The sequence below is a fragment of the Lepidochelys kempii genome, chromosome 3 (assembly GCF_965140265.1).
Source record: "Lepidochelys kempii isolate rLepKem1 chromosome 3, rLepKem1.hap2, whole genome shotgun sequence".
Lineage (NCBI taxonomy): Eukaryota > Metazoa > Chordata > Testudines > Cheloniidae > Lepidochelys > Lepidochelys kempii.
Window position 1 is genome coordinate 134,908,331 of NC_133258.1, and position 14,332 is coordinate 134,922,662.

The 14,332-nt window shown below is 40.4% G+C and overlaps 1 protein-coding gene across 3 annotated transcripts in view; it reads right to left on the reverse strand.

The window, feature by feature from the left end:
* Positions 1-749: 749 nt before the first annotated feature.
* ERO1B (endoplasmic reticulum oxidoreductase 1 beta) overlaps positions 750-14,332 on the reverse strand; it is a 65,671-nt gene continuing 52,088 nt past the window's right edge. For all 3 annotated transcript variants that reach the window (XM_073338172.1, XM_073338171.1, XM_073338170.1), the window contains 4 exons: positions 13,312-13,381; positions 8,202-8,288; positions 6,218-6,351; positions 750-5,184 (listed from right to left, as the gene is read on the reverse strand). In XM_073338172.1, coding sequence (XP_073194273.1) covers positions 5,124-5,184; positions 6,218-6,351; positions 8,202-8,288; positions 13,312-13,381 — 352 coding nt within the window. In that variant the 3' untranslated portion in view covers positions 750-5,123. The remainder of the gene's footprint in view (positions 5,185-6,217; positions 6,352-8,201; positions 8,289-13,311; positions 13,382-14,332) is intronic.

A 14,332-nucleotide genomic window follows, 5' to 3' on the forward strand; every position in this document is an offset into this window, starting at 1 on the left:
GAGGAGTGAGGGCGCAACACGCTCGTGGGAGCGGGCAGAACTGGCAGGGAAGAGGTGAGGTGGGAAAAGGTGGGGTGGGGTCTGGCTGGAGCCAGGGGGAGGACCCCCCGGCAGATTAGAAACTCGGCGCCTATTTCCCAGGTCCTGCACCCCCCTAGAGACAGCCCTGGGTTTGGGAACAGGATAATAAGAGATAAATAGGTAATTTAAAGTTTTTAAATTATACAGTTCCAGCACTAGAAATAATTTGGGGGTGGGGAGAGAGAATAAAAACAACATACGGTAAGTCTAAAGAAAAGAAAATGGTACTTTCAATGAAAATAATCCTATAAAGTTATAGGAAGATGTGTGCCAGAGAAAGAGTTATTTAATTTTCATTTTTCAGATTCTGATATAGATAAGAAAGATTTGTAAATGTGTGTGGATCCCTCCAAGCAGTTCTACCTCTGAATTTTGGATTGTGGTAAACATGCTACATATTTTCATAAATTACTTTAGATACACCAAACATTCAGGTACTGTGGAGTCCTCAGGTAGGTGTTGTAGATGCTTTTGCTTATAAATTAACAGGCTACAGTACTTACAACATATTAAAGACCATTGCCCAGAAAAAGCACAAAACAATAAAAGTCAGATGGAGGATAGGTTTTTTCCTTCCAACCATTAGAACACAATTCTAGAAAACATGGCACAGTGTGGCATTTCATGCATATATATATACAGCAACATATTAAACACAAGTAACAGACTGAAATGGGAAAAACATTTTTACCAAAACAATTTGCAAAGGTCAGTATATCTGTTACAGTTCTATCAAGTTTATATCATCTCCATCTCAGGTACTGGGATCTTCAGTTCAATAAGAGTGTCTTAACTTAACATGTACAGTTTGCACCAGATCTTTTTATTATCCCACTTAAATGGTATCAAATCCCATTGACTAAGGAAATTTCAAGCATTTTTTTTCTCCTTATTACGTTACTATATCAACTATTACAATCATTCTGTCATTTACACTAGGAAGTATATTTTTGTTCTGAAGTGAATGGCAGGCAAGAGCAGTGTTGACAAGCCAGCACTAGTCAGTATTTATCTAGAATCTAAAATAGTTTACACTCATGAGTAACAGTGCAACTGCCTCATTTTTAATATCAGAAACAGGTCTGCAAGTTGTTAAAATTTAATTTAATATATAAAGAACTATATGTCATCTGATTCACATGGCAAAACTTCATAAGCAACATATTCAAAGAATGTACATCAAATACAGTTAAAAAGGTACATGACAGAGGAAAGTTGTTTCAACACAAATCTCTTAATAAGGAAAGTATTTCACTTCATTTGGTTACTGAGGAGGTGAGCTCCATCCTCAAATGCCACAGAATTGTCTCATACAGAGTTCTTTTAAGGTTCAATTATGCCCTGGTTACCCAGCCATATGTAGGAATAGAGGAAATAAACTCCACTGCCTTATACAGCTGCATTAGCCTTGTGTGGATTATGGCTAAGGGTGTGAGGGGAGAATAGCAGCTGTATGACCCCCTACCCCACCCCATATGAGCAAGTGGATGGAGTGGGTACACAGCAGTGATGCCAATGTCCATAAATGTTGGCCAAACTTTGGTGGAGGACGAGAAGATTAGTAATTTGTCTTTCCCCACAAAGCAAGGAGGGAGCAGGAGAGAAAAATATAACTGAGGCTTAAATCCTTTCAGGAGCTAATCCTGGGGCTATGCAGCTAATTTATTTTGATTTAAATTATAACTAAACAGATGCCTATCTAAGGCCATAGGGATCTGAACCCACCATTAACCATACAATTAAATCTCACCTGTGCACCACCTCACACAGGAGTGAGTCTAAAACCCTCCTCCACCCCTTAATAATTAACCCAAAAGCCAGGAGAATGACAAAAAAGGTAAATAATGGAGTGTCTCTCAGTCAGCTATAAGAAGTCATTAAAAACAGATATTTTAAATCTTAAGTGGCTGAGAACTAAAAACATGGCAGCTAAGAAAGGAAAGAAGTCTCTTGTTAGATTACCGGACAAGGAAACCCTACATTAACATTTTGAGGTTGTCATTAGTTTACTCACTGCCTTAAGACGTCTATTAACGAGTTATACCATTGTTATGTAACGATTAAATAGTAATGTATAAAGACCAGATATCAGCTTCAATGCTAATTTATTTAACAGCAACCAAAATGATTTTTCCATTTAATTTTCATCAGTTTGACTCCAAAGCAAATACGGAGAGCAGGATAGCCTATTTCCTTTTCAATCAAATGAAAAAGGTAGTAGTTTTGTTTATGGACTGGGAAGGTTACGAGAAGAACACAGTACATAATGCTGCTTTCAAAGCTTTTTCCCCTCTGAACTGTAGAGGGCAACATTATGGAATTTAACACACTTTAACATGACCTATAGTTACAATACTATCAGAGGTGAAAGTAAGCCGGTACGCCCTGGTACGGTGTACCAGTAAGAGCTGGTGCGCCGTACTGGGACCGGCTTTCCCAGATGGCAATTTAAAGCCCTGGGGTAGCAGCAGCAGGGCTGCGGCAGGGATTTAAGGGGCCCCGGAGCTTCAGCCGCTGCTACTGCCCCAGCCCTTTAAATCCCCGCCCGAGCCCTGCTGCCGAAGCCCTGGGGTAGCAGCAGCCGGGCTCTGGCGGGGATTTAAAGGGCCCCAGAGCTCCAGCCCCTGCTACTGCCCCAGCCCTTTAAATCCCCACTACGGCTACCCCAGGGCTCAGGCAGCAGGGCTCAGTAGGGGATTTAAAGGGCCCCAGAGCTCCAGCCCCTGCTACTGCCCCAGCCCTTTAAATCCCCACCACGGCTACCCCAGGGCTCAGGCAGCAGGGCTCAGTCGGGGATTTAAAGGGCCCCAGAGCTCCAGCCACCGTGCTCCCCCCCCCGGGCCCATTAAATCCCAGCTTGAGCCCTGCTGCCCGAGCCCTGGGGTAGAGGTGGGGGGGCTCTGGTGGGGATTTAAATGGCCCTGGAGCTCCAGCAGCTGCTACCGCCCCAGGACTTTAAATCCCCAACGGAGCCCTGCTGCTGAAGCCCTGGGGTAGTGGTGGTGGGGCTCCGGAGTGGATTTAAAGGGCCGGGATGGTAGTGGCAGCTGGAGCCCAGGGGCCCTTTAAATCCCTGACAGAGACCGGCCGCCGCTACGCCAGGGCTCAGGTAGCAGGGCTCAGGCGGAGATTTAAAGGGCTTGGGGCTCCAGCAGCCACTACCACAGTGGAGCCCCTGGCCCTTTAAAGCTCTGCCAGAGCCCAGAGCCCCAGGGTAGCACTGGCAACCAGGAGCCCCCAGGGCTCTTCAGTGATTTAAAGGGCCTGGGGCTCCACTGCGGCAGCTGGAGCCCTGGGCCCTTTAAATCGTCCCTAAGTCCCAGGGTTCCCAGCCGCCTCTGCAGCTGGTAGCTCAGGGGTGATTTAAAAGGGCCCCGGGCTCCCAGCCGCCACTACCACAGCTGGAGCCCTGGGCCTTTATATCAAGATTTAAAGGGCCTGGGGATTTAAGGCCCCGCCTCTTCCAGTTGAGGCCATGCCCCCTGCTCAGGGCTCCGGCGTACCGGTAAGTCCTCTAACTTACTTTCACCCCTGAATACTATACACTTTATAAACAAAAACACTGAGTAAGATTTGGTAGGATGAGAAAGGTTTAAGAGCACTTTTTATTTATTTATTTTGTAAAGACCATTTTAAGTTTAAGAATAAAAGATGCTATAGACATATCTAGATACTGTACCAGCATTACTGACATTCATAATGTACTCAGATAACTTCACTAAATACTACATTTATTACAGCTTAAGCAAACTGTTCAAAAATGCTATTTACTTTTATTACTTCAGTTTTAAATTTAAACAACTGTTGGTTGCTACTGATCAGTAGTACTTTTTGGAACCTGATGGAGCAAATTAACAATCAATTTATATAAGATGGTCTATGATATACCCGTTTCATTAAATATGTTGAATATCCTTTTGGAGAAGATATGGTTAGGGATTGCATAGATAAAAGTATGCACTATTAAATATTGTCATGTTTTGCCATTTTAAAATGTATTTTTGAAAAAAATCAAGTCTATCAAAACAAGCTGTCTTTTTTGCACTGACCTTCTCATGCTGCTCAACAAACATAATCCCATTAAAGTCCATTCCAAACTGCATCCATTCTTAATGCATTTTCACTGCCCAAACAGAGAAAGAAGTAGGATATTTTAACTTCTTATAATGCTAAAAGAACAATTCCTAAAGACTGATCCTGTGATTCTAGGGAAGGAGAGGAAAAAGGGGAGGCTGGAGGGCATGTTTGATCAGAGCTCCTCATACTAGCAGTGCTCCACTAACAACCCCATGGGGTAGACCAAGGTTGCCGAGTTAGGGCTCTGGAGAAATAACCTTCATCCTTATTCCGTCAGCGAGAAGGCAGTTATGACAGTGTGTGCATGTGTGGATCAAGGAAGTTTAAAAACAAGGGGATGGTGAGAAACAGTTGGCATCAAGGAGGTGCCAAGGACCTCACAGCACAAAATAAATTTTCTGTTTAATTAATTTCCCATTTTTTAGAGTTATACAATGCAAGGAAATAAAAAAGCAAGTGAAAACTGAAGAAAAACAAAAAGAAAATAAGGATTTTCTTCTATACAGCTAGAATCAAGCAGTGACTACTCCCTTAGAATATTTTCATGTCCAATATTTAAAAGGGGGACCACTTATTTTTGTTTGAAGCAGCGCAAGTTCGTTCACATCAACATTGCATTCAAGATGTAGGAATAGTAATTTAATGTTAAACAATTATCCTTGAATGAAAGACAACAGTGAAACAAAGAAAATGTTTATAAAATGGCGATACAACAGAACAATGACCAGAGAGAAACTTGACAGGAGATCAGCATAATTTATGTGTTTAAAAACTATATACTTCATTCATAAATATCTTTCTAATTAATAACCATTCCTATTTTAAACATAAATATTCAAGTTGGTATCTGATTTTTTCATTTTTTTTAAAATCAGCTTGTAGTATAAGTCCTGTAAGGATCCATTTGTTTTTGCTTGATGCAGTCATTTAATGGTCATCACTACTGGGATGGGTAAAAACCATCATTACCTAGTATGTTGTAACAAAAGTTTAAAATTCTGCAACTCTTTTATACTTGTGGAAAGCCTGTAAAACAAAAACAAACCCGCTTTGTATTAGTATATGTTGAAAATAGCAAAGATATTGCAAATTCTTCTTCCATTTGTTTGTTTCAGGGCAGTAACTAGAGATTTTTAAGCAATTCTAAAAGTAAAACTTCTTTTCCCTCCAAAAATCTGCCCTATTTATAAGACTGACACAACTATATTTAAGTGAGAGATTAGAAGGATTTCAAAAGAATTCCCTTACTTCATTATTTTATTTAAAAGATGACCAAATTTGCTAAGCAAAGTTCAATAGCTGTTTAATCCTACGTAAACTGGTTTCAGCGAGGGGGGGGGGGGGTGGAGTGCCAAAAACCTGTAAAGCTTGCTCAGTTGCCCAGAGCCTAGTATGAGGAACAAAGTGGAGGTTTTTCACCCTTAAAAATTGTAACTCACACTGATGAAATAAAACTTTAGACTGATTGTTTCCAGACAGGCAAAATTCTGCCAATTTTTTACCAATGAAACAGCTACACTAAAGATATATAGTGATGTGGAAAAAATGAGCACCACACACAAAACTTTGCTCATTTGTAAAACTGAATTAGAACCAAGCATGCTTTTTTTTTTTTAAAAGGTTCTCTAACATGCAGGTAACACTTTTGCACCTGTCCCACATTTTTCATGTGTGCACATTCAGGACCCAAAGTGCATCACTACTGAGAGAAGAGCTGCGCTCATAGTATTCCTGGCTCAGAAAGAAAAAGTATCAGAAATCTCATGATAAAGCTTGTTGAAGAGATTCAAAGCCAAAGTTTCTAAACTTAGTTTCTGATAGCTACGATACGCATTCATTCTTGTGTATTTATCCAAATATGAACATTGAGACTTGCCATCATCACTACTCCAAATAGTTCGCACCAAGGTGTTAGTGATATTTATAAACTTACTTACCCTTCTCCTCCTCCCCAAAAAAGGTAATCTCAACCTATTCTTTTCACAGATTTTATCAAGAGTTAACCTTAAAATCTACAGCCTGCTGTTAGATACCTTCAAACAAAAAAAGGTAAACTTACCTTCCAAATGCATTTAGGAGAGCAACTATTTCTTGACGTGTGAGTTGAAAACCTTTTGACGGGCTATTCTCGGGAAGGTTCTGAATCTCTTTTTCAGAGAATAAAATCTTTAGAGCAGTTCCTAAGCCTTGAGTCTAAAAGAAATTCAGCATTTTTAACCATTAATAAAACAGTCTAGTTCACCCTTGCAAATTGTCAAGAGAAATTTACTTATTCAGGCATAACTCCATCTTACATGCAACACTGCCTTCCCCTTCAACACCTGGACATGCTCCCACATGTACCAGTACACACCGAACAATGTGCATACACTCCTCCAATTACACACCAAGTTCATCTTCTCTCTTTTACACATACTCCTCACCTTCAAATTAATGAATTCTCTTCCCATCACCATCAAATTTCAGTTCTTCCCTCTCCCTAGCCGCTTCCTCCCAAATTCATGATTTTTCTTCTCTGCCGAACCAAATCTACTACCACAAAGCAGCAGCTCTTCAAGGTTGCTAAAGCCACCTGAGCCCCTGTCCCCTAATCAGGCATCCTCATGGCTGCCTCAAAAACCTCTCCCCCTCAATCAAACCATTAGGCTCCTCACCTCCTGGCTGCTCCACTTTCAGTGTTACTACTTTAGCCTCTGCAGGGAAAGAGGGAGAGGTTTCTGCTTTAACTCCTTCCCTTGTGTGTAGAAAGTGGCTATTAGAGATTCTGAAGTGCTAAGGTGCCAGTTACCTTCTATCTCCCCCCCACACACACACACACTTCTATGGCCTTTGAGCAGGGGATTGGACTAGATGGCCTCCTGAGGTCTCTTCCAACCCTAATATTCTATGATTCTATTATAAGGACCCATTGGATCTGAGCAGGAGGCAGTGGTTTGGGGACAGTTTCAAGAGGATGCTGCAGGACAGAAGAGGTGTGTGCCTGGCTTAAGTTGGCCTCTCATGAGGAGAAAAAAGGATAGCGGAAGCACAGAGGAGCCAGTGAGGGGGGGATCCGGAGGATTCAGCAGAGGTCATTACATTTGCTCCTCCACTTATTCTGCTGCTGAGCTGAAGGAGGGTGAGTGGAGCTCCCTACATGCCTGATGGTGTAATGCCAGCAATTGCTCTCACAGTATTGGTTATTCTCAGTTCACATTTTTAAGACTATTTCCAACACTCAGGGGTAGTAACTTTAAATTCTGCTTTTAATTTAAGTTTAAGATCTGCAGAAGTCAAGACATTGGTAGTGTTATCAACACTTGCAGTTTTATTGTGAGTCTTGTAACATTTGGCTTCTTTCTTAAAGCTGCAGTTCCTGAAGGCTAATGAATACAGGAGAATCTCAGCTTTCATTTTAAAAAAGGTTCTAGCCCTAATGGTTGCAGAGAGAAGTCTGAAATCATGAAATGAGGAGGACACCCTAAAGATGCAGAAACTAGAAAGCAAACAGAATGCCCACAAATATTTGAAGTCTCAGGATTCTTAAATCAATCTCATAATTTCTGAATGTTTGTAAGTAGAAATACTGCATTTGTTATACTTGACAGAAAAGCTTCCTATTTTCTGTTGGCAAGGGCCATTTTGCAAGGTTCATCTATTTACTTCATATTAGACATATACACAAACGTGTCTTAAGATGGTTATAAAAGACATCACTAATGGGATTTTGCTTTTGAAGTTTGCTGAAAATTATGTTTCATAACTTTGTGAACATTTACATCTTAATCAGTGAAGTAACTGTGGCAAATATTAATAGTTTCTAGAACTTATTTTGAACATATAAGAAGTGCTATACAACATTTGAGCAATACCACATGGATACCAGAGAACTAAACAGTGACAGCCATCAAATTTCTAGATAAAAAGGCAGATTCCCAAAAAGGTATGCATACACAGGAAAGCAAAGGGGATTAGTCCTGCTTTGAGCAGGGGGTTGGACTAGATGATCTCCTGAGGTCTCTTCCAACCCTGATATTCAATGATTCTATGAAAATACAACGTACCTGCAGTTTGCCCCACAATCTGCATTTATCGCATCCAACACAATCCATTATGCGGGATATATTTTTGAAATGCAACCTGAATTCTTCCTAGCAATAAATACAGAAAAGAAGTTTCACACTAAGGCAGGCTTTTAAAAAAAGTCTAGTGCTTTAAGCAGTTTAGAAAGTAGCAGGCTCACTAATTTGGAGAATCTACTATTTGTGGAAAATATGGAATTCTGGTTGATGTTATGAAGTAGTTATGAAATTGTATTGTGGAATGCCTCTATGTGGATGTAAACATAAGAACGTAAAAACGGGCATAGTGGGTCAGACCAAAGGTCCATCTAGCCAAGTATCCTGTATTCCAACAGTAGCCAATATCAGGTGCCCCAGAGGGAATGAACAGAACAGGTAATCATCAAGTGATCCTTTTCCTGTCGCTCATTCTCAGCTTCTGGCAAACAGAGGCTAGGGACACCATCCCTGCCCATCCTGGCTAACAGTCATTGATGAATCTATCCTCCATGAATTTATCTAGTTCTTTTTTGAGCCCTGTTATAGTCTTGGCCTTAACAACATCCTCTGGCAAACAGTTCCACAGGCTGACTGTGCGTTGTGTGAAGAAATACTTCCTTTGTTCGTTTTAAACATGCTACCTATTAATTTCATTTGGTGACCCCTAGTTCTTGTGTTATGAGAAGGAGTAAATAACATTCCTTATTTACTTTCTCCACACCAGTCATGATTTTATAGACCTCTATCATATACTCCCTTAGTCATCTCTTTCCAAACTGAAAAGTCCTACTCTTATTAATCTCTCCTCGTACGGAAGCAATTCCATACCCCTAATAATTTTCGTTCTCCTTTTCTGAACCTTTTCCAATTCTAATACATCTTGCAGTATTCAAGAAGTGGTGTACCATGGATTTATATCGAGGCAATATGACATTTTCTGTCTGATTATCTTATTATTTCTTAATGATTCCCAACATTCTCTTCGTTTTTTTGACTGTTGCTGCACATTGAGTGGATGTTTTCAGAGAACAATCCATAATGACCCCAAGATCTCTTTCTTGAGTAGTAACAGCCAATTTAGACCCCATGATTTTACAATGTATAGTTGGGATTATGTTTTCCAAGGTACGTTACTTTGCATTTAATCGACACTGAATTTCATCTGCCATTTTGTTGCCCAGTCACCCAGTTTTGAGAGATCCTTTTGTAGCTCTTCTCTGTCTGGGACTTAACTATCTTGAGCAATTTTGTACCGTCTGCAAACTTTGCCACCTCACTGTTTACCCCTTTTTCCAGATCATTTATGAATATATTGAATAGGACTGGTCCAAGTACAGACCCCTTGGGGACACCACTATTTACCTCTCTCTATTCTGAAAACAGACCATTTACTCCTATACTTTGTTTCCTATCTTAACCAGTTACCAATCCATGAGAGGACCTTCTCTCTTAGCCCATGACAGCTTACTTTGCTTAAGAGCCTTTGGTGAGGGACCTTGTCAAAGGCTTTCTGAAAATCTAAGTACACTAAATCCACTGGATCATCCTTGTTCACATGCTTGTTGACCTCCTCAAAGAATTCTAGTAGTTTGGTGAGGCAAGATTTCCCTTTACAAAAACCATGTCGACTCTTCCTCAACGTATTATGTTCATCTATGAGCCTGACAATTTTGTTCTTATAGTTTCAACCAGTTTGCCCAGTACTGAAGTCAGGTTTACCAGCCTCTAATTGCTGGGATCAACTCTGGAGTCTCTTTAAAAATTGGCGTCACATTAGCTATCCTCCAGGCATTTCATACAGAAGCTGATCTAAATGATGGTTTAGAGATTACAGTTAATAGTTCTGCGATTTCACATTTGAGTTCCTTGAGAACTCTTGGGTGAATACTATCTGGTCCTGGTGACTTATTACTGTTTAATTTATCAATTTCTTCCAAAACCTCCTCTCATGGCTGTTAGGATATAGATATACAGGCCTGTCTGTAAAGGCCTATACTCTAAGAATTTAGGTGTATTCTTATCACTTAGCTAGTTACAGAGGTATAAAAGAAAGAATCAAAATCACTGTCTGCCCGTGTAAGGACCTTCTCTTACTGTGACAGTCTGAGGCCCTGTTGTTAGGCTAAGGCCTTTGGCTAAGCAACAGAGGCAGCCATAAGCTGGGAAGCAAACGGTCACATCCTCACATTCCAGACTAGTCACATTGAAATAAGGTGCTATTGGGCTGTTCGGAGTACAATCCTGTCCTGATAATGCCTATTGCCTCCAGAGAAAGGGAAGTGCCTAGAAGATGTAAAAGGAAACTTAGTTTGATAGCATCCTGTCTGGCAAGAACTCACTTATCAATAAGTGAGTGGGATGTGAAAGCTGGGATGTGAAATCCTCATTTCTTTGTTCTATCACTGTAGTCCCCATTTCCCTATTGTTTGTCTGTGTAATCTCTGCTGGTTCTGAGATTGTTTCTGTCTGCTGTATAATTAGTTTTGCTGGGTGTAAACTAATTAAGGTGGTGGGATATAATTGGTTAAATAATCATGTTACAATACGTTAGGATTGGTTAGTTAAATTTCAGTAAAATGATTGGTTAAGGTATAGCTAAGCAGAACTCAAGTTTTACTATATAGTCTGCAGTCAATCAGGAAGTGTGTGTGTGTGGAGGAATGGGAACAGGGAATGGGGGTGGGGAAATTGGAATCATGTTTAGCTAAGGGCAGGAATGGGAACAGGGACACAGGTAAGGCTCTGTGGTGTCAGAGCTGGGAAGGGGGACACTAAGGAAGGAAACTGGAATCATGCTTGCTGGAAGCTCACCCCAATAAACATCGAATTGTTTGCACCTTTGGACTTCGGGTATTGTTGCTCTCTGTTCATGCGAGAAGGACCAGGAAAGTAAGTGGGTGAAGGAATAAGCCCCCTAACAATGACACCTCAATCTGGGACAGTTCCTCAGATTTGTCACCTAAAAAGAATGGCTCAGGTTTGGGAACCTCCCTCACATCTTCAGCAATGAAGACCAATGCAAAGAAATTCATTTAGTTTCTCCGCAATGGACTTATCATCCTTGAGTGCTCCTTTGGCATCTCGATTGTTCAGTGACCCCACTAGTTGTTTAGCAGGCTTCTTACTTCTGACGTACTTAAAAAAAATTTTTGCTATTACTTTTTGAGTCTTTAGCTAGCTGTTCTTCAAATTCTTTTTTGGCCTTCCTAATTATATTTTTACACTTCATTTGCCAGAGTTTATACACTCCTTTTATTTTTCTCACTAGGATTTAACTTCCACTTTTTAAAGGATGCCTTTTTGCCTCCCTTATTTGCTAACAGGGGCTATAGCATGTCTCTGCCAGATCAGGGATAATAGTCAGTGATTGAACATTAATGGTTGCCCATCAGGAAGAAACACCTTGGGACAATGGGTTGGCTAAAGCTAGGAGAAGCTAGCTAGCTCCTCCAACTTCTCGGTAGGGAGTGGAGAGTGGAAAATCCTCAATAGCAGAAGGAAGAAACCAAGTGTTGGTAAGGGACATATAAACTTGAGGAACTCACAAAGCATGACACAGGAAGCTTTGAGCAAGAAAGAGGGGCATACTTTTGTGGCAAGGATGACCTGTGATAATAATTGTGGGGCCAGCCAATGTCAGAAAAAGCTAGCTAACCTAGAGCAGGAGAGAGGCTACATGACTCTGAAGAAAAACTATGATCTGAGCAGAAGGGTCCTGGACACCCCAAAGGACTTTGCCAAAGCCCAAAAAACTCTCCAAGCTGGGAAATTAAAATCTTGTGCAAAGTCTGTTTGTGTTTGCTTTCAATATCACATGTCCCTAATGACAAACTGTAAACTCAGAGCACCCATGTGGCTGGAATTTATAGCAGAGGGTGTGGTAAACTATGGAGAAGTCTGAGGGATCAGCAGTCCCTGGGACAAGGCAGTTGGACCACAAAGGTCCCAGCAGAGGATCTGCAGCCTGAGGGTGTCCCTAGAGATACCAGCCAGTGACAGTTGCCTGTATTCTGTTCAGGTTCAAGAGTCTGAAAGAGTACACATGACTCAGTAAGGTGGGCCCCAAACACAACATCCTAGTGAGTATTCAGATGTGGGAGGTCGTGTCTGTGTCTGTGTAAAGTGTAATTACTGAGTAATGTTTTCCACCAAAGGAGATGGGAAAAAACAAGATTAGGCATACCATCTCCAATTCCCTAAATGGATTTCCTGTGAAGAATTACAAAATAGATGTTTAGCAGAAAATATGAACATGCAACTATCTGTACATCATAGTGAAACTAGATGGCCTGTCAACTCATTTAAGGAGGCAAAATTAGGAGAGAACACAAATAGAATCCATATGTATCCACAGCATTTTATCTAGTTAGTAGCTGCTGGGCCTAACTAATTTTCTGACAATGCTAATAGTTTCGTCGGCAACCCCTGTAATATAAATAAAATTACTACACTACAAATGAAACAATGATATGAAGAACAGATTTGCACCTTTACTATTTACTAATTCAGTGATCCAAGTTTCTGAATCTGAACAAAAGACCATGCAATAATGAAAAATGTTGATCACATGGATGGAGTGCTTTAAGATTAACTATCTGCCTCTACGAATCAAGGTTTCCTCATGTAAAATTCTTACTCAAGCTTGTTTGGAACTGCATTACACCTCCCCACCTTGTTAAAGGATAAGATGAAGCTTCGTGGGAAACAATCTATTTAAAAACAATACTGCTTCTATCACGAAGACTGATTCCATGAATTTGTCTTGCCATAGTAACAGTGGCAGAACAATGCACTCCAGTACAGATTTCAATCTGCCAGGCTGAGGATACAAGAGAAAAGCAACTCGTAAGCAGCCTTAATGGTCATTTTTGGATTTGTCACGCAATCTTCTTTATTGCCAAGCAGATGAAATTAGGTCAATTTGTTATAGGTTACTAAGTTTCTTTTACAAGGTCCAAAACACAATGCTATTCTCATTGTCCCTTCCCTGCATCCACCCTAGGTACACTGCTGTGAAGGTTTATTAAAAGTGGTTCTATTGTGTAAGTAAATAATATTCTGGGTTTTAATCATTCAAAAAAAATGTACATTAGGGATGTGTTTAGGACTTTACCTTTAACGACTTGGCCCCTTTTTTATCTCCTGCAAACATGGACTTTTCATCAAAGTGCATTGGAAAGGATCTGCTCAAACAAAAAATTGTAAAGAAAATCAGCACACACTACAATTTATCATCCAAGTTTACAGTATAACTCTACTAACTATTTTACAATTACTTGGAAGTTTCTGCTCTGGTTCATCGAAGACAAGTCACGATAGCCTGTGCGGCAGTGCTGATTAATGCAAACACACACTATAAGCACAGTAAACCACAAAGTCAAAAAAACCCAATCCTCTGCCATGTCTGAGGTGTGTATTAATCTGCATTAACATAAAGCCAAAAGTACCTCAGGATTATAAAAAGAGCATTATTAAAAAGTCAACTTTTTTGAACTCTCAGTCCATACAAAACAGTTTCTTGGGATTGCCGTATACGGTACCCATTTTATAAATTTAACACTACCTTATTTGAAGCAGTTTATTTGTTTTGCAGAGATTTCTCTTTGCTCCCCTCTGCCCACTAATCAAGACCCCTTTCTCCCATAGATCCTCTTAGTGTTCTTCTTGCAGCCTAAAAGTTACTTAGTTTTGTTATGATTTAGGACATGAATAACTATCTGAGTTTTTCTAGTGCAAAACGAACCAGAAGGCTGACTGAGTCACACAGTAGAAGAGGGGAAATGAGGTGACCTACAACAAAGTCTAGTCAAAGGGATGCTAAATATGAGTTGGTTGTGGGGACTCCCAAGTAGCAGACATACAAGAGGAGAGGAAATTGAGCAACGGGATAATCTACTTGTAAAAACTGGTTTAGCAGCAGGATCTCTGCTAAAGTTAGATGCTACATTTTACTAATATTTTATATTAAATGGCAAGAAATCTATTTTGAACACCTGGGAAAATGAGGGTTGGATGTTTTAAAATATTTCTTAATGGCTCTAACAAGAAATGTTTCCTTCTTCTCCTGTTTTTTGGCCCCTCCTCCTTTCCAATGCACCCTTCCAACTTGTCTCCTCATTCTCTTCCCCACCATC